The sequence below is a fragment of the Gekko japonicus genome, unplaced genomic scaffold, assembly GCF_001447785.1.
Source record: "Gekko japonicus isolate JY-2015 unplaced genomic scaffold, Gekko_japonicus_V1.1 scaffold381, whole genome shotgun sequence".
Taxonomy (NCBI): domain Eukaryota; kingdom Metazoa; phylum Chordata; class Lepidosauria; order Squamata; family Gekkonidae; genus Gekko; species Gekko japonicus.
The window spans coordinates 900,374-918,522 of NW_015172016.1; the positions used below are offsets into that span (position 1 = coordinate 900,374).

General features: G+C 45.1%; 1 protein-coding gene across 1 annotated transcript in view; it reads right to left on the reverse strand.

Moving 5' to 3' along the window:
* The window catches only part of MXRA7 (matrix-remodelling associated 7), a 93,701-nt gene that overhangs the window by 29,958 nt on the left and 45,594 nt on the right, over positions 1–18,149 (reverse strand). The window contains exon 3 of the mRNA XM_015420408.1: positions 12,730–12,826. Coding sequence (XP_015275894.1) covers positions 12,730–12,826 — 97 coding nt within the window. The remainder of the gene's footprint in view (positions 1–12,729; positions 12,827–18,149) is intronic.

Below are 18,149 nucleotides of genomic sequence, written 5' to 3' on the forward strand. Positions count from 1 at the left end.
ATGGTTTAGGTCTGAAAAACTATCCTAAGTACTGAGTTACTGGGGTCCTTTTCCCTGCTATTTTGAGGTCCAGTGTCTAGTGGCAGCACCCCACAGAATAGACAATAAATGTCAAACATTCCAGTAGGAAAAAGGCCAGCATATCCCGTTTCACTATATTGATTTGTGGTTCTCATGGAACATGAAGTGGGGCACAGAGGGGAAGGAGGAGACTGATTCATTAGTTATGAAGAGGAAGGAGGGAAGGAAGGAGGTGCAGGGGGAAAACATGGTCAACTTTAGTTTCAAATCACATTAGCAGAGGTTATAGGTGGTATCACTACTTCTAGAAAGCATCATCTCCTTACCAAAAAGATTTGTAAGAGTGTTTGTGGCCGAGGACCTAAGGTACTTGCTACAGGGATGTGAGGTCAGAGGTCAGCTCAATCCTGCAACATAAACGCAGCATACCTGGGTCACATCACAACAGCAGCATTATCAGGCAGTGCCTGGCAGCAAAAAAAAAAAAGTTTGTGTGTGTAGATGGGATTGAAAATAAGAGGGGTGGCATGGCTTTCCCTCAGCTGAACCAGTATAGCTCCTTACCTGAGGGCACCCTGCTCCAACAAACCAGCTAAAAAAGAGGATGGTGTGGAGAAGCCTGAAATGAAAAATTGCTGATGCCATAGCCAGCATGTGGAGGCAGGGGAGGAAAAAGAGAAAACAGAACAAAGCCACAGCTTGGAAAACAAAACACACAGAGAAAAACATGACACATTGACAAGAAATAGATAATTGGTTAGAAGATATGCAACAATCTGCCCATTAGTGCAGGAGGCCGGGGGGAGTTTTGCACAGAGACAGCAAGCGGTCGGTCAGTCTTCTAGGTGAGTCCCGGCAGGTAATACCTGGCACAGGAAATGTTGTCAACCATGAACTAAGCCTCTGCTTATAACACTGGCATTATATTCCAGAAGGAGTGTAAGAGTATACATTTATCCTCTATAAAAAAACTGTTGCATAGAATTAATTGCCTTTCTGTTGAATGGAAGGTCAAAAGAACCGTCACAATCACCTTCAAGGACCTCCCTAATGGACGCCAGAGAACGTCATGCAGTATCTTGCATCCGTTTTCTAATATTTTTATTCCGTTAGAAGCTACATAATGAATGGACATGACTACAGAGAAGGCTTGGCACAACGTGGGGGTCGTGGAATACATGCAGCTTGTTCAGTCACTTTGCAAGCACTCAGGGATAACACTGCACCACCTGGCTCTACAGGTTCAGGCATTTGGCCCCTTTATTCAGGCACTTTAGCAAGCACCCGATAAGTGCTTCTATCCATAACTGGTGTGCAACGCATTACCATAAGACTGCATGTTGTGCATGGCTCTTACAGAGTAACAGGGTGAAACTGTTTCTATGGTACACTTGGATAAGGGATGTCTCAGAAGGAACCATAGGGTCACATTAGCAGACATATACCCAGACACTTCTTTGAGTTTCCAACAGGGATACAAAATAAGATTTTACATCTGTTACCAATGCTAAATCAATACAATGGCCCCGGTCACACGGAAGGTTTTGGGCCGGGAGAGGGACAGATCGGGGGCGCAGCAAACGGGCGCGATCTCACCGCAACATCTGGGAAGTGGTGCGCACCCGTCCCTGATCAGGCCCTTCAGGCCGAAAATCCGCTGGGGAAAAAAACACCTCCAGAGCAGGACTTATCGGAGACGCCACAGCAAGCGCGGCCGTCGGATCTCCCGAGCGCCCGTCTTCCAGAGCACTTGAGGCTCCCAGCCGAACTGCGCATGCGCACACATGCGCAGCCGGCGGCCTTGTGCTCTGTTCTGTGGCTTTCTCCCCAGCATCTGATCGTGCCGGGGAGCAACTGCGCAGCAGTTCATGGGATCTGTGTGATCCCGCCGCCGCGTGTCTCTTTTGGTGCGGCTTTCAAAAGCCGCACTTTGCCCGCGCTCCCCCCCCCCCGTGTGGCAGGGGCCAATGGTTTGCAAAAATCAATATACAAAAGGGATAGCCATCTAGAGTCTCTTTTATTTGCTGATGCATCAAAGAGAAGTGAACTAACTGTAGCTAACTAACCTGTGCATTGGTAACAGCAAAAGAGATGTAATGAGCCCACTATGTCAGTTCTTCATGGATCCTTTAAAAATTACCAGCAGAAAAAGGAAAGGAATCCCTGTCCTGACAACAGGAAATGTGTAAATTTCTACTACACAATGATATGCATAACTATAGACAAGGGTCGTTTCGTAGAAAAAGAGCTAGGGGAACTCATTAGCATAACTCATTAGCATATGCCACACCCCCTGACACCACCGGAAGTGTGTCATAAGGCCACACCCCCTGACATCACCAGAAGTGTGTCATAAGGCCACACACCCCGCCCCCAACGGTCCCGGCCGCCGCCGCCGGCCTTGCAGCTCCACTGCCGAGCCCCATGAGGGACCCGGCGGTGGACCTGCAAGGCCGGCGGGAGTGCAAGGAAGCCCCGCGAAGGCCCTCCCTGGCCCCAGGCAGGCAGGGGTGGGGAGAGGCAGGGAGGAAGCAACTTACCCTCCCTCTTCTCCTGCCTCCTCCTGGCTGAATGAGGGCCGGAAGCGGGGCAGTCGGAAGCAGGGGGCGGTGCTTCGTCATGTGCCCCGCTCCTCGTACCTCACCCGGGGGAACTGCGATCCCCCACGATCCCCCTCGAAATGACCTCTGACTGTAGACATGCTACTGACTTGTACTTCCTGTATTCCTGCATATATCACTCATGTCTGAAGCTACTTCAAAAGTTTAACTTCTAAGTAAATGAATTTAAGAATGAGGTGCAAGATACCTTATAACTAGGGCTTTTTTGTAGAAAAAGCCCAGCAGGAACTCATTAGCATAACAGGCCACACGCAACAGCAGAAACTCATTAGCATATTAGGCCACACCCTGACAGTACAGCTCATTCGCATATTAGGCCATACCCCATGCCTTCCCTTGGCTTGCCCGAGCGCCCCGCAGTTATGGGGAGCCCGGGCAAGGCACCCCCTTGAAGGGAAGGGAAGGCCGTTTAAACTGCCTTCCCTTGGCTTGCCTGGGCGCCCTGCGGCTTCAGGGAGCCTGGGCAAGCCAGCCCTTGGAGGGGAGGGGAGGCAGTTTAAACTGCCTTCCCTTGGCTTGCCCAGGCATTCCAGGGACCCCTGGCCCGCCCACCTCAGAGTCACCTGGGGGGGGTCACTCTCCAGGCCTTCCCTCTGTAGCCGCGCACGCAGAGGTTTTGGCTGTAGTGGGCATGGCCAACCCTGAAGCCAGCCAGAACTCCATTCCTGTGCTTTCCTGCCCCAAAATAGCTCTGCTTATAACAGAGCTGATGCCAAAATGAATGTCACTGCTCGGGGATCAGTCTCAGAGAGCAACTAGAGGCAATATGTATGTGATTTAGGCACCACCCAGGTTAATTAAAACTCCCCCTTAGAGAGACGCTGCTACCCACAGCAAGCTGAAGGCATTTGATCAGAACCATGAGATGCATCAGGAGATAGATGGAGAAGTACAACTCTGCTAAATCTCCTGGACCTCTCAGCAGCTTTTGATACCATCAGTAATAGTATTCTTCTTAACTGCCTTCAGACTTGGGACTGAGAAGTGGTTTCGATCCAGGCTCAAAGATAGGTTTCAGAGTATGTTGCTGGGGGACTCAGGCCTGTAGCCCAGAATTTTTATTTTGGGGGCATTTTAATTACTTGGCGGGCACTGCCTAATTTAATTAAAAGTAATTAGAGGCCAGTCAAATTCTCTCACCTAGTTTGCCTCCTAGGGCTACCGTGAGGATAAAATGGAAGAGGGGAGAAACATATATGCTATTCTGAGCTTCTTGAAGGTGATAAAAATATGATCTACAGTGCAAACTTAAGCATAGTTACGTCCATCTAAGACCACTGGGCTTAGAAGCGTGCAACTATTTGCATTGTTGTTGTTTCAACACTATTACTCTCTTGCAAAGCAATACCATGAGACTACTAATCAGTTCATATGTTTATATTTTTTTATTTGCTTGTTCATTTTGATCAGATTCAGGTACTGCATAACCCCCAGAGGGCAGGGCTCCCATATCATTAGAACCATTGGCATACATTGCTTGTCACACCAGTGGTGCAGCATTAGGGGTACCAGCAGTGTTCCCTCTAAGCTGAGTTAGTGTGAGCTGGCTCACAGTTTTTTAGCCTCCGGCTCACACCTTTTTGTCTTAGCCCAGGAAGGAGGGCTCCAGAGCAAACTGATTTCTGCAGCAGCCAAATCGCTCACTCACAACTTTAATGCCGGCAGCTCACAAAGTGGAAGTTTTTGCTCACAAGACTCCGCAGCTTAGAGGGAACATTGGTTACCAGCCCCCAGGTCTGAGGTGTTCCCCCACTTCTGAGGGCTTCAATCTTCCCCCGGCCAGCTGGCTGGCAGGGGAAGCCCTGCCCCCAAGCCTCACCCCCAAGAGTGACCACCCACCTGGTCACCCCTCTCCCTCCCCTCCTGCCCAATTTAAAGGGCCTCAGCTGATCGGCGGGGACAATGTGGCCCACTGACCAGCTGGAGGACCCTTTAAATCCAGCAGGAAAGAGGGAGTGGGGCAGTTGCGGGCCACATATGTGACTCGCAGTAAAACCCTTTAAAGGGTATTTTTGCAAGCCACGCATGCAGCCTGCGACCACCCCTCTCCCTCCCTCCTGCTATATTTAAAGGGCCCTCCAGCTGGTCAGCGGGCCACATTGTCCCCGCCGATCACCTGGAGCCCTTTAAATCAGGAAGGAGGGGAAGGAGAGGGGTGGCTAGGCAGGTGGTTGCTCTTGGGGGCAGGGCTTGGGGTGTCCCTGCCCACCCCCAGAACACCTCCCAAATCCCCCGCCAGAGAAACAAGGGGACCTGGCAACCCTATGTAGCATGTATGAGAAAAGCTGCACCTTCCATTTTCTACACAATACTTTCAGATGCAGAAGTCCCATCCTCTGCTTTGTCTCACTGGTATCCATAACCACCAAAGTATTTATATTTAAAGGAATTCCCCTTGAACTCAGGGTGTCAGAATAGCCCACCTCCAGTTATTTTCTCATAAATGGGTTGCACAGTGAGCTACTTGATTTTCCTGTGGCGATCATTGTTCCCTCTAAGCTGAGTTAGTGTGAGCTAGCTCACAGTTTTTTAACCTCTGTCTCATACATTTTTGTCTTAGCTCAGGAAGGATGGCTCCAGAGCAAACTAATTTATGAAGTAGCCAAATCGCTCATTCACAACTTTAATGCCAGGAGCTCACAAAGTAGGATTTTTGCTCACAAGACTCCGCAGCTTAGAGGGAGCATTGCTGATGATTCTGTTTGCCAAAAATCAAAAAACTCTTGGCCACTTGAATCAACTAAAATAATTATAAGTGGACTCCTTCCTGCACTCCTATGACTAAGTTATTTTCAAAACCATTGAGGTTCTAGAAAAACCCAGCAGGATTCAGATCTAGGCTCCAGCGAAACAGTGGAAAAAATGCTGTTTTAAATAGTAGAATGTATAACTCTCATTATTACTGGAAAACAACTTAAAAGTGAAACTAAAAACCACAGTAACTGCTGAGCAATAATTAAATCCGTGCTATATTATTGTTTCTGTTATCATTATTAAAACATAATTTTCAAACCAGGCTCATGATTTAAGGAGCTACAGGTTAAATAGCTAAGCTTCCTAATTTAAGATTCAGAGCTAGTCATGAATCTGGCCTCCGGTCTCCATTAATAAACACATTTCAGCACAACTCAGAACAGAATGTGCACAAAAAAGGGAGGAAGAAGCAAAGCTTCCACATCTTGAAGCAGCAAGACAAGAGGGAATCACCAAGATGTTAGCAAGACAAGGAAGCCCCTTGACCACATTCTGGTTTTTCTAGTAAGGTTCTTGATGTAAACCCTACCAAGTAGGACTGGCCCACAAGAATTACATCATCATACAAAAATGATGCCCCCCACCCACCTGGCTCCATGCTGATCTAACTTTGAATCTGTCTTCCTAATCACTCCTAGCTCAGGAGCAAATGACATTCATGCCATTTGTGCAATGAGACCTGCTGAGTAAACATGCTTAGGATTGAGCTGCATGCCTGGGAGGGCATGGTTCAATATCTTCCTCTGTGGTGGAAGGTTCAAGTAGACAGAGTGCCTGCCTGCCTATCCCCACTATACAGCTAAGAAATATGCAGTGCTATAGGAGGCAGGTACACATGAACACATTAAGCTACTTTATACTGACAGACCTTTTGGTCCATCAAAGTCAGTACTGTCTACTCAGACTGGCAGCAGCTCTCCAGGGTCTCAGGCAGAGGTCGTTCACATCACCTACTGCCCGGCCTTTTTAACTGGAGATGCTGGGGACTGAATCTGGGACTTTAGTAGTTATAGGGTATACCTTCCATCAAACCAAAAAAGTGATAGGTGCCACACCCCCTTCTGGGCAGAAGTCCCGCCCCCACCTCCCCCAGAACTCCCACCCCCCAGAAGTCCCCAGGGCATGCCTCCCCCCACTCGGCACCCCTCCTACCCATCCCAATTCCATCCCACACTGGAGCACCCTTCCCCCCACCCCCCCTGCCTCCCTCTATTGGCTAGACAGCCATCCAACAGGAACAGAAGGGGGAGAAGTCATGGTTTGTCGGGTGGGGTTGTTGGAAGGAGGCTGTAGCATGGGGGAAAATGGCTGGTGTTTTTTTTGTGCCATGGGAGGCGTGGATGGAAAACTAAAAAAGAGAGTGGCTGGGCATTTGTGTGTGTTTTACCAAGAAGGGTGCTTTGGAAACGTTGGGAGACTGAAAGGCGTGTGTGTGTGTGTGTGTGTGTGTGTGTGTGTGTGTGTGTGTGTGTGTGTGAGAGAGAGAGAGGGAGAGAGAGAGGGAGAGAGTGTGTGTGAGAGAGAGAGAGAGAGAGAGAGAGAGAGAGAGAGAGAGAGAGTTAGGTGGAGCAAACTTACCTGCAAGCGCCCTTTAAAATAATAAAGCAAAGCCTTTCCTTGAGAGTCCCACGACTTCCAAAAAGGATTTTAAAAGCCTTTGCTGCCCCCTTTTAAGAAATGAAACACCTTTTTGGAAGTTCTGTGTGAGAGAGAAGGTTAAAGCAGCAGCTCCCTGCCCTGTGCACGCTTCTCTGTTTGCAAGTCAGAGCATTTCGGTCAGCAGGGAGAGAAGGGCGGGGAAGACACCAGCCAATCCGCTTTGCAGTTTGAAACTGGTGGGAAGAGGGGGAGGAGTGAGGCAAGACCAGTGGGAATTTTGTACTGAGTCATTAGGGGGTAGCTGTTGAAGTTTTGGGGAGAGCTTCACCGACCATTAATGAATCCTACAAAACACCTGCAGTGGTCAGAACAGCCCATGTTGCCACGTGTGTCCAAAGGTGCACCCCTCCCCCATAGGCTGTAGCTTTATGCGCAGCCGTTATGTCAGTTAGCACTGCCGTTCCCTGGAATGTGTGTGGGGAATCCTCCTTCCCTCTGCCTGTTACACTATCAAAGTCAACTGTCTAGGTTTTATCTGCTTTTGCTTTTCTGACCTTGGGATGTACCAGCTGCTACCGACTCGCTGGGAACAAATGGCTTCTACTTTTGCCCACTGTCTTTTCCCCGCGTGCGTGGACTTTGCTTATTGGCTTTCGCTTGTAAGGGGGATGTTTTGAACCAAGTATAATTCAGGGTGGCCTGATGCTTTGGGCCATTCCTGACACAAGAAGTACACGTGTCATAGTTATGAAATACCAATAAACAGAATTCTTCTTATGAAGCGCTGTGTGGTGTGATCTGACTATTGAACCCTGACACGTTATAGCTGTCACACAGCTGAGCCCCTACAGGAGTAAAAAGCATTTCAATTCCCTCCCCACCTTCTCTCTCCATTCTCTGTCTCAAATAAAATAATAAAGAAATAAAGAATCGCCCCTTCTCTCAGTGCTGTGACTGCTAGCGTACTAGGGATCCACTGCTATATTAAACTCAGGAATCTGAAGCCCCTCTATGGGGACAGGTGAAATTCATTTCCCCCCCTTTTTCTTTTCATTTTGTGGGGGTGGACTAGCCCTGACAGATCCCCCACCATTTCACCAAATGTGTCCAAAGCACCTCGCTTTGCCCCATGTCCCAAAGCGGCACACACACACCCCACCTTTATAAATAATCATTAAATAAATCCTGAGGAGAGAAATTGTAGGAAATTGCAATAAACAAAACACTGTTCCTGCAGTGCATGTCATGGTATAGAGGCATGCTCTAGAGAACCCCAGTCTTCTTGGAGAGGTCAGGGGGGGAGTGTCCTGGGGTGGTAGGAGTGGTTTGGGGGTGCTAGGAGGTGTTTTATTTTGGGGTGTACCAACCCTGCAGTGCAGACCACACTGACAATGTTTTGTTTCATTTTGGGGTATTGAGTGACCCCCTGATGAACACATATCAAGAAGATGGACCTCTGGGCACTGATTTTGGGGTGGTTGGGTGGACCCCAACATTTTTGGTTGGGGGCACCTTCCTCCATCATGCAAGGGAGTGTCTGGCAACATTTAAATACACCAATGAGCACTGGAAAGCTGGCTGGGGATTCTCTTTAAAATGGGAGAGACGGGCACCATTCTGCAGGTTACCTGCTGATGCTGTTTCTGGTTTCCCCACACCATAGAAGACCCAATTTATGAGGAAATGAATCCTGTGGAGACAGATGGGGTTGCAGTCGTGGAACAGCCCATTTATGAAGAAATGAAAGCTGTGGCACCTAAGGGATCTGAACCTGTGAAAGAGGTGGCTATTGAAGAAGAAGAAGAAGAAGAAGAAGAAGAAGAAGAAGAATGGGAAGACTGTGTTCAGAATGTAAGTAGCATGGGGAGAATGGGGTGTTGGGATGAAGGTGACAGCAGGAGTGTAGAAAAACAGGATTGTCTCATCTGTCTTGCAGCTAGAGGATGAAGGATAGTATTGGAGGCTGATTGCAAATTTATTGGCGATTTGTCATAGTCGAGTGAGTTGTTCACACTCACTGTGGAGAAATAGCATGGTATCAAAAGCCCGGCTGGTTGAGAGTGTTGGAAAAATTGGCAAAATAGTTAAATATTCAGAGATTGCAATGGATCTTTGCTTTACTGGAGAGGAGGCATTTTCTTACATGTAAAAATCTTTATTTCTAAGGGAAGGGTTCATAGGAAATCTACAAAACAACAAAAGCACCTAAGGCTACAACTTTAGTTTTGTGGGCTTTGTGAGGCCGCTGTGAAAGAGGCAGCAGGCAAGAAATCTGGACAAGACGGGGAAGAAGAGGAAGGGGAGGAGGAAGAAGAATGAGAGGTGTGTGCTGAAAATTTGATAAAGAAATCGGTCTGGTTGAAATTCACTGCCCCCACAATTGAAACACATTTACCAAGGCTACGACATTTCAGATTTCTAACGGGACTCTTAGCCAGGAATATCAGCATAGAGATAAAGACAGATTAGAACAGCCCCATGCCATTTTGTTACGGGAAAGTCATTGTGAGGTGCACATTTGGCTGCAGAAAAAATGGTGATTGTGAAAGATTACAGGATCACTCAATGCTTAGGAGATATTACCAATCTCAGGAGGGTTATGCTCTCCCTGGATTTCATTGCACACCTGTTATGTACGGGGCAGGATTTTCCGATGGCTTTTTCAAATGGCCATACCACTTTTTTAATTACGTGTAGACATTGCCAAGCCACACTTGAAAACAGCTGCATGCCATATTGCTCAGGATGTCATGAGCCGCGTGACTCACAGTGTTATGAATAAACTCGGACCCCAGGAAGGGTCGGGCTTTCTGTTTCTTAAAAGATGGGGTGGTCTGAAAACAAAATGATCTACTACATGCAAGGGTCCCCCAGGTCCCATTAAAAGCCACCTCATGGGCCCTAAACTTTGTAGCCCTGTATGTGGATGGAGAGCAGATCCCCTCCAAGCCCTTCCAGCCTGACTCTGGAGTGAAAAACAATATGAGAGAATACATGAGCCTCCTGCAAATGGTGGGAAAGCACCTTCAGGATAGACCTATCCTACTAGATCATGATGGGTACCAGGTAGGGTACACCCTGTTGGCTTTTGACCTCTCTCCTGATTAGGACTGTGGAGACCATTACTCCCTGATTAAAATGGGGAACCTAAGAGCGGAAATACATTTTGCAGCAGCTCTGCCCCAAACCACTAATTTGATCGTGTACGGAGTGTTTGACAACGCCACTGAGCTCAACCGCAACGTGCTCTTTGACTACATGTAACATGGACACAATCCAGTTATCACGCGCCTTGCTTGACAACCCTCATACCTGTAAAGCCTTCTTGGGCATCTTCCCCAGTGATCAGCTCCCCGCCAAAAGAGTGACCTGGAGATCCGTCTCTTTAGTGGTTAATATGCATCCCCAGGGAACACTGGCTGGCAATCTACCTCCTGGACCACAGGACCTCGGAGTTTTTCGACTCTTACAGAAACATGCCCTCTAGCCATCTCTTTTCCCCAACTATTATGGATTTTTTTAAACAAAAACTATGAGGAGAGCCATTTTAAGTGGAACCAGCTCCAAAGACTGACATCGACTACCTGTGGTCCTCACTGTTTTTCTCCACCATCGTTGCAGGGGCACCCGCTTCGATAGCATCATGAAGATGTATCCCCCCAACTCCAAGCAGAATGACAGGATGGTCAGAGTTTTGTTAAAAATACCTATGAGAATTCAAGGATTTTACCAAACATGTACACCCAAGCTCAACCCTGTGTTTCTTGAGTCCCCTAATAAAAACCTGTTGGAACTTTAAAAGGGAGCAGCAGAGGCTTTTAAAATCCTTTTTGGGAAGGTGTGGGACTCTCAAGGAAAGGCTTTGCTTTATTGTTTTAAAGGGAGCTTGCAGGTAAGTTTGCTCCACCTAACTCTTTCTCTCTCACACACACTCATACACGCCTTTCAGTCTCCCAATATTTCCAAAGCACTCTTCTCGGTAAAACACACACAAATGCCCAGCCACTCTCTTTTTTAGTTTTCCACCCACGCCTCCCATGGCACAAAAAATAACACCAGCCATTTTTCCCCATGCTGAAGCCTCCTTCCAACAACTCTGCCTGACAAGGGTTTCTTCATCCCTCTGCATAACCTGACTGTAGAGCTCCTGGTTCGGCTCAAACATAACACAAAACTGTGTTTAGTTTGTGAAACCAAGATTAATCACACAGATATCATTCAGATCCTGGTTTGCCTCAACAATACTAGTCTTATTGATTTTTCTCTGCAGCCAGGAGGGCGTCACCAGCAAACAAGCTAGGAATAAACTGGGATTAAGTTAGGATGTTTGCATTTGTACAGCTCACAAATCCACCGTTAAGACTAACGGTGCTTAATAAAGATGCTTTACATTCTGGCAGCGGCCTGGTATCCCTAGTGTGAAGTGAGCCATAGGCTGGTCTTTAGGTGTGACCCTGCTTTGTGTCAACGGAATCTGTTTTCATGAAGGGAACAGGGATGAACCACCTCACATTATTTATTTAGATTATCTATATGCTGAGTCTCCAAGGACCAGGTTGAAGTAGCTCGCCAAGTATAAACATTAAAATAAAATAATTAATAATATCTTTGGGTCATGCTGAGTTTCCAATGTGCTTGCACAACCAGACTTAACTGCACCAGAAACCCAACAAGACCAAGCAATGGAATGTATATATATTCTCAAACTGAGCTTGCCTAATGGTGTCTGCTGATAAAAGAATGCTATGAGTATTTTTAAAAAATCTTAGTAGTCTGAGATGCTCATAGAGATGTGAAGGCCCGGAAAAAACCTGGAAAAATTCAGGAAAAAAACAGTTTTTTCCGTTTTTTTCCTGAAGCCTTTTTTGTTTTTTTCCGAAAAATTGGAAAAATTGAAAAAATAAAATAAAATAAATTGATTATGGAACGTTTTATTTTAACATGATGAATAAAATATTTTAAGATAAGGTGTTCAAATATTTTCCAAATCATTTCTAATATTTATATATATGGTATCAGATTGATCTGATTTTTGTGCACTGAGGACAAGCAAGTCCTAGGTTACAAACTGAACTCTCCAATGCAAGAACAAGATGCATTCCTTGCTTTAGGAGGTGCTATTGTCAGAAGAAAATAAAAAGGTTTCAGTTTTGTTTTTGCATGTGGGTGGGTATTCTGTTTGTAATAATTGTTTGGATACACTATATTTTTAATATGCTAGTTGTGATAATTTCATGCCAAGTAAAAATGTCCATAGTCATATTTTATGTTCCTAAAGTAACAGAATGACTTTCAATCTAGAAAAGACAAAAGAAATGCTAATGTAGCATTTTTTTCAATTTTTCCAAAAATTTCCGTTTCCCCCCGAAAAAAACTGGGGGAAACCCGGGTTTTTTTCCGAGCTTCAAAATTTCCAGAAATTTTACATCTCTAGATGCTCAAGGAATTTTTATCTGAGTATCTTCATGATCCTGCCTTGCAATGGGAGGCTGGAGCCATTCCTAGCCAACCAATCTGATTCCAAGGAATTAGGCAATGCTACTCCTCATGTTAGGGGATTTCACAGAGGGGTTACCCACATATTAATTCCCAGGAAAATATCTGGTGCAAACAGATGCTATCCTTAGAAGATAGGATAAAAAGTACTAGCCAAATAGTTCCTTGTTGCAAGTTGCAAAAAATAGAAAGTACATTAGGATCATCAAATGTTCTGCCAAAAATAAAGGAAACCTACCTTTGTTCCTCTTCAAGTTCTTCTTTGGTCAGCAGGGTTTTGTACTGGTTTCCCCTCAGTTTTCCAGGACTATATTTAAAGGAGAATTGTTCATCTACTATAGAAGAAAGAGGGAGAGAACATCAAGAAATGCTGTGCTGGGGAGGCAGCTGTCCATGCACTAACCAAAAGCATAACAGATCCATTTTATTAATCTAATGTACATTCTGAACAATCTCACTTTTCCATTTAAAGTACTAACATGGGAAATACAAATGCAGTTCTTAGACACAAATCAAATAGCACTGAACTTAATCCACAATGACTTTCAAGCTGTTTAATCCCCCAATGGAATGAGATACAACTAAGGCCTCAATCATAAACCCATTTGGGACTCAGCATTAATTAATTAATTAATTAATTATTGGATTTATATCCCGCTCTCCCCGCGAACAGGCTCAGGGCAGCTCACAAGTCCACACAAAACAATTAAAAACAAGTTAAAACAATCATACAGTAAACAGTTAACAATTAAAGTGCTCCCAATATTGATTGTTCGTTCAGTAAATTACAGGTGGCGTGCTATAAAAATGTAATACTAAAATTCCCATTCAGCGGTATTCAGCGGTATTAATACTAAAATCCCGATTCAGCATCACAGAACTCAGTGGGATTTACTCTCAAAGTAAAATGTAGTGTCAGGCTGTCATTTACATACCTGACTGGACCTTGCTTTTTCCTCCTTTTTTGCTTTATTCCCCCCCCCCCTTTTTTTCCTGCAGAGTTGTCAGGAAGAAGCAAATGCTCATTTTGATTGTCCTATATTATTCAATCTTTATGCTCCATCTAGAAGTTTTCCTTGTGTGTTCAGATACTTTCGTTCATCCTTCATATATGCAAGAAATCCATAACCATATAAGAAAATAAGCAGAAACTAGATGAGGGCTAAACTATACAGCAGATTAAAATCTACTTCTAAAATTTCCACTTCAGACTTTTCGATCCTGAACTTTCAAGTTGAAAAGAAATGCTCCAAAAATATTAATCATGGGATTTTTTTGGTTATTATTTTCTGTACCTGATACATATTTTAAGGTAGGCCAGATCCACTACCCTCTTGTAATCTACTGAGCAGATCATAGGGTAATTATTTTGTTTCTACTTGTCTCATCTTTTTCTTAACCCCTTCCCTTACTTCAGTATCCTACTGCTGTTTTGGGTCACATCACAAAACAGGCATACACTCTGTATTGGATTATGCTTTGTATATTTTTAAGATGGACCCCAAATTATGATACTCTGTCTCATATGTACACCCATCCTGCAAACATAGATTAAAAATTGGAGGTAACAGAAGAATCTACAACCGTATCCCCCACCCCAGTACTAACATAAGATTACAGGGATAGGATTCTGCAGTTCCATATCTGGCCAGTTCCACAAGAGACGTCATTGGAGATGGAGTGTATTTGTCTAATGTTCAGAAGAACTGGAAATCACATGCTCACTGAATAAATGTTGCATACTAACATGGGCCACAGAAAGGCTACCCATTAGCAAAAAGTTAATAGAAAAAAGAATGGAGCTAAATTTTCCTTGTTACCAGGTGAAGAAAAAGAATCCCTGAGCTATAACCTGTATTTGGTACTTTTCTTTGGAGCAAGTTATTGCCTTTCTTTCTAGAGCCTTTTTTCTCTAATTAAAGCACTTGAGCTAGCTGACATGTAGTCCGGAGATTCATGTATTCAAAGCAGAGTATCCAGCAACTCTTTGTTTACATTTTAACACTCCTCTGGGTTATCTTTCTACAAGAATCCCAGTAAACAATGGAGATCAATTAAAAGGCATCAAAGCAAGGGTTGCACCTGTGCTTGTCAGCTTTTTCCTTTTTTTAAGCACCTATACAAGGTTTAAATAAGCACTGAAAGCAACGGCCAGTGGAGCAATGCTATCTCATGTTAGAAATTCCAGTGGGGCACAGGTTCTTCCTAGGACCAATGAGGGAAGTGGAGAAAGGTATATTCTTAGAATGTAGCTTTATTTGCAATTGTAACTTTACCATTAATGGGCCTTTGCAACCTTCCTACTAAATATATTGTTGTAAACTAAGCATCTTTTTCACCTCTGTGAGCCACAATGCAACCTCATCATGAGCCAGAAGCCTGCAGCTATGTGTATACGGTAATATCATGTCAGGGCTGCGGTGGCTCAAGTGGTTAAGACGCTGAACTGCAGACCTGAAGGTTGGTAGTTCGGCAGTTTGAGACCTGAGTGCTGCATGATGGAGTGAGCTCCCAGCTCTGGTCCCAGCTCCTGCCAACCTAGCTGTTCGAAAGCAAGAAATTGCAAGTAGATAAATAGGTACCACTTCGGTGGGAAGGTAACAGCGTTCCGTGTGCCTCGGTGTTTAGTCATGCCGGCCACATGACCATGGAAATGTCTTTAGTCAGCGCTGGCTCTTTGTCTCGGAAATGGAGATGAGCACCGCATCCCTAGAGTCGGATTCGACTGGCTTTTGAGCAAGAGAAACCTTTACCTAATATCATGCCATCGACATAATGACATACCTTCAGCAATTTGCATCTCATTTAGAAGAACACAGACTGGTCAAATGACACTTTGCATATATTCTGCACTATAGACCATTATGGGATTATGTTACTTCAGTTAAGATTCCAAGCAGCCTTTTTCTTTTGGATGGAGAATATGCAAGAAGCAAGCAAGCACCAGGAGGTTGCCTAACAATAATCTATGCTTTCTGGACCCCAACAGCTAAATGGGGAATTTGAGCCCCAAAGGGAAGGGTCCAGTGTTAAGTAACCTGTACCAAATGCTGATAGGCGCTGCATTCAGGAATTGCAAGGAGCCTGGAAAGACCTTGGATTTACACACTCCCCCTCCTTTCATGCATAGCATAGGATTGATTTCCAACAAACCATGGAATTGTTATTTCATTAGGCTCAGATAGATTAAAAGCTACTTGGTTTTAGGGGCTGAGAGAGCTCTGAAAGACCTGTGACTCACCCAACGTCACCCAGCTGGCTTCATGTGGAGGAGTGGGGAATCGAACCCGGTTCTCCAGATTAGAGTCTGCCTCTCTTAAACATTACACCAAACTGGCTCTCTCTTGTACACTATATATAAACCTATAACCTGGGCTAGATGGCCATAAAGAGCTGCTAAAGCAGGGCACTGGTGGACAAACCATAACACTCTTCTGGAGGAAATCTACTCTCTTGTCCCATCCCCCACCCCTTTTACCTCAATTTGTCAGCATTTTCATTTAGATTTCAATGGCTGGTCTGTAGCACTGAAAAGCAGCACCATACAAACTAATTTCTTTCCCACATTCCAATTGCCTGTGGTACAGCCAAAAACCACAACTACCCTAAACACCGAAGTCTTGGTTCAGGAGCACCAAAAAATTCAGTTTTGTAAAGTCTCAATTCCTTTCATGGAAAAACCACTGCTGTTCCCTGGCAGGCATATATGCCTGATCAACTGGAAATGAACAGAAATTTAGCTCATTTAATTATCACACACTAAAAGAGATCTTGAAAAGGGACTGTAATGGGTCACTGATCTTGGAGTTTCACAATAAATGCTAGGAAGACTGATTCATACACATCAGTAGTCATCCCAGTCAGTGTTCCCTCTAAGCTGAGTTAGTGTGAGCTAGCTCACAGTTTTTCAGCCTCCGGCTCAGAAAGGATAGCTCCAGAGCAAACTAACTTATGCAGTAGCCAAATTGTTTGCTCACAACTTTAATGCCAGTAGCTCACAAAGTAGAATTTTTGCTCAGAAGACTCCACAGCTTAGAGGGAACATTCCCAGTGACTTATATAGTAAAAGAAAACCAGGCCTCACCTTCCATCAAGGATAGGAAAATAAGAAAAAAGTATTTGCTGCTCTGCTTTTGGGTTAGTTAAGGCACCACCACATGCAGAATGTTCTAAATAACTGGATTTTGTTTGCTTTGCTTTCAAAAGAATGTTCAGAGAAGCCACTGCAGTTAATTTCCTTTTGAGGAAAAAGAGTATTAGAAACTCAAGGTATCTTTGCTGTAAGAACGTACAAGCTGCTCTGCTGGTCCATCTGGTTCAGCATCCTGTTTCAAACAGTGGCTAACCAGTTGCCCTGGAGGGCCAATAAATAGGAGACAGAAGGCAAGGCTTTTCCCTTTGATGTTGTTCCTACCACTGATATTCAGAGATTTGCTGACTGACTATGGAAGTTCCCTTTAGTCACCAGGGCGAGTAGCCAGGATAGACCTATCTATCAACTTTTGTTACATATCTGTTTGGTGTGTTTTGTCTGGGGTTTGCAGAAGGCTTTAGCTAGTTGCCTTTTTGGCCCTACCAATAATATATGTGTGGAACTCCTGACTCTGGAGAGGGTTTGGATTTCTGCTCAAAGTCCTAAAAGAAGCAGAGTTGGCCTGGCCTTGCATTCCTGGATGAGGCAGGTCTGGTGGCAGCCTATCATGGTTCAGGAGCAAGAGGAACTTGACTCCTGATTATGGTTAAAATTAGTCAGAAGTGCTCTGCCTGTCAGGGCTCCAGCTCAACCTCCTGCTGGGTTGGCAAAGGAGTGTTTGAGATCTGGTAGTAACTGCCTGGCAGTGGAACTACAATCACTTCATCCAATGGCAGCAAATCCCACAATTTAATTATTTATTTTATTTATTTAAAACATGTCTGTGCTGCTTCTTCACCCAAATAGGGTCCCCAAGGCAGTGGACAGCATAACATTAAAACAATATTTAAAATAAAGTATCCTATATATATAATTCCCTTATGTATTGGCCATTTCCAGCTCTCCCATTGGCTGTGTAGTGCACTCCATCATCCATTGGCCCATCAACCGCCACTCAAGAGTACTCACATGCTATTGGCTGGGTGCTGGGTCCGCTCTTCTCCCCCGCCCACTGCCAGTCCGGGCACTCTTCCCTCAATGAATAAACTATCAAAATGGCTGTGTCTCTTAATGAAAACACTTCTCCTTCTTGGCTCCTGTGGGACTAACTTTTCCCTCAGTGGCTGTTGCTAGGCAACCAAGCTTGGTTCTGTCGGTAAAAAGGCAAAAGAAGGAAGCCCTTTCCAGGCCTTTGTGGGGAACTCATTGGGGCCAGTCCTGACTAGGGTTGCCAGCTCCAGGATGGAAAATTCCTGGATATTCTGTGGTAGAGTCTAAGGAAGCCAGAGTTTGGGGAGGGGAGAGGCCTCGGCTGAATAGAATGCTATAGAGCCCACCCTCCAAAGCAGTTATTTCTCTCCAGGGGAGGGGGGAGAGATCTGTTGTCTGGAGTTCAGTTGTGATACCCGGTGATCTTCAGGCTCCACTTGGAGGTTGGCTACCCTAGGTGTAGCAGTTAGAGCTTCAGAGCAGGTTCTGCTAGATCCAGGTTCATGCCATGGAAGTTGAGTGGGTGATTTCAGACC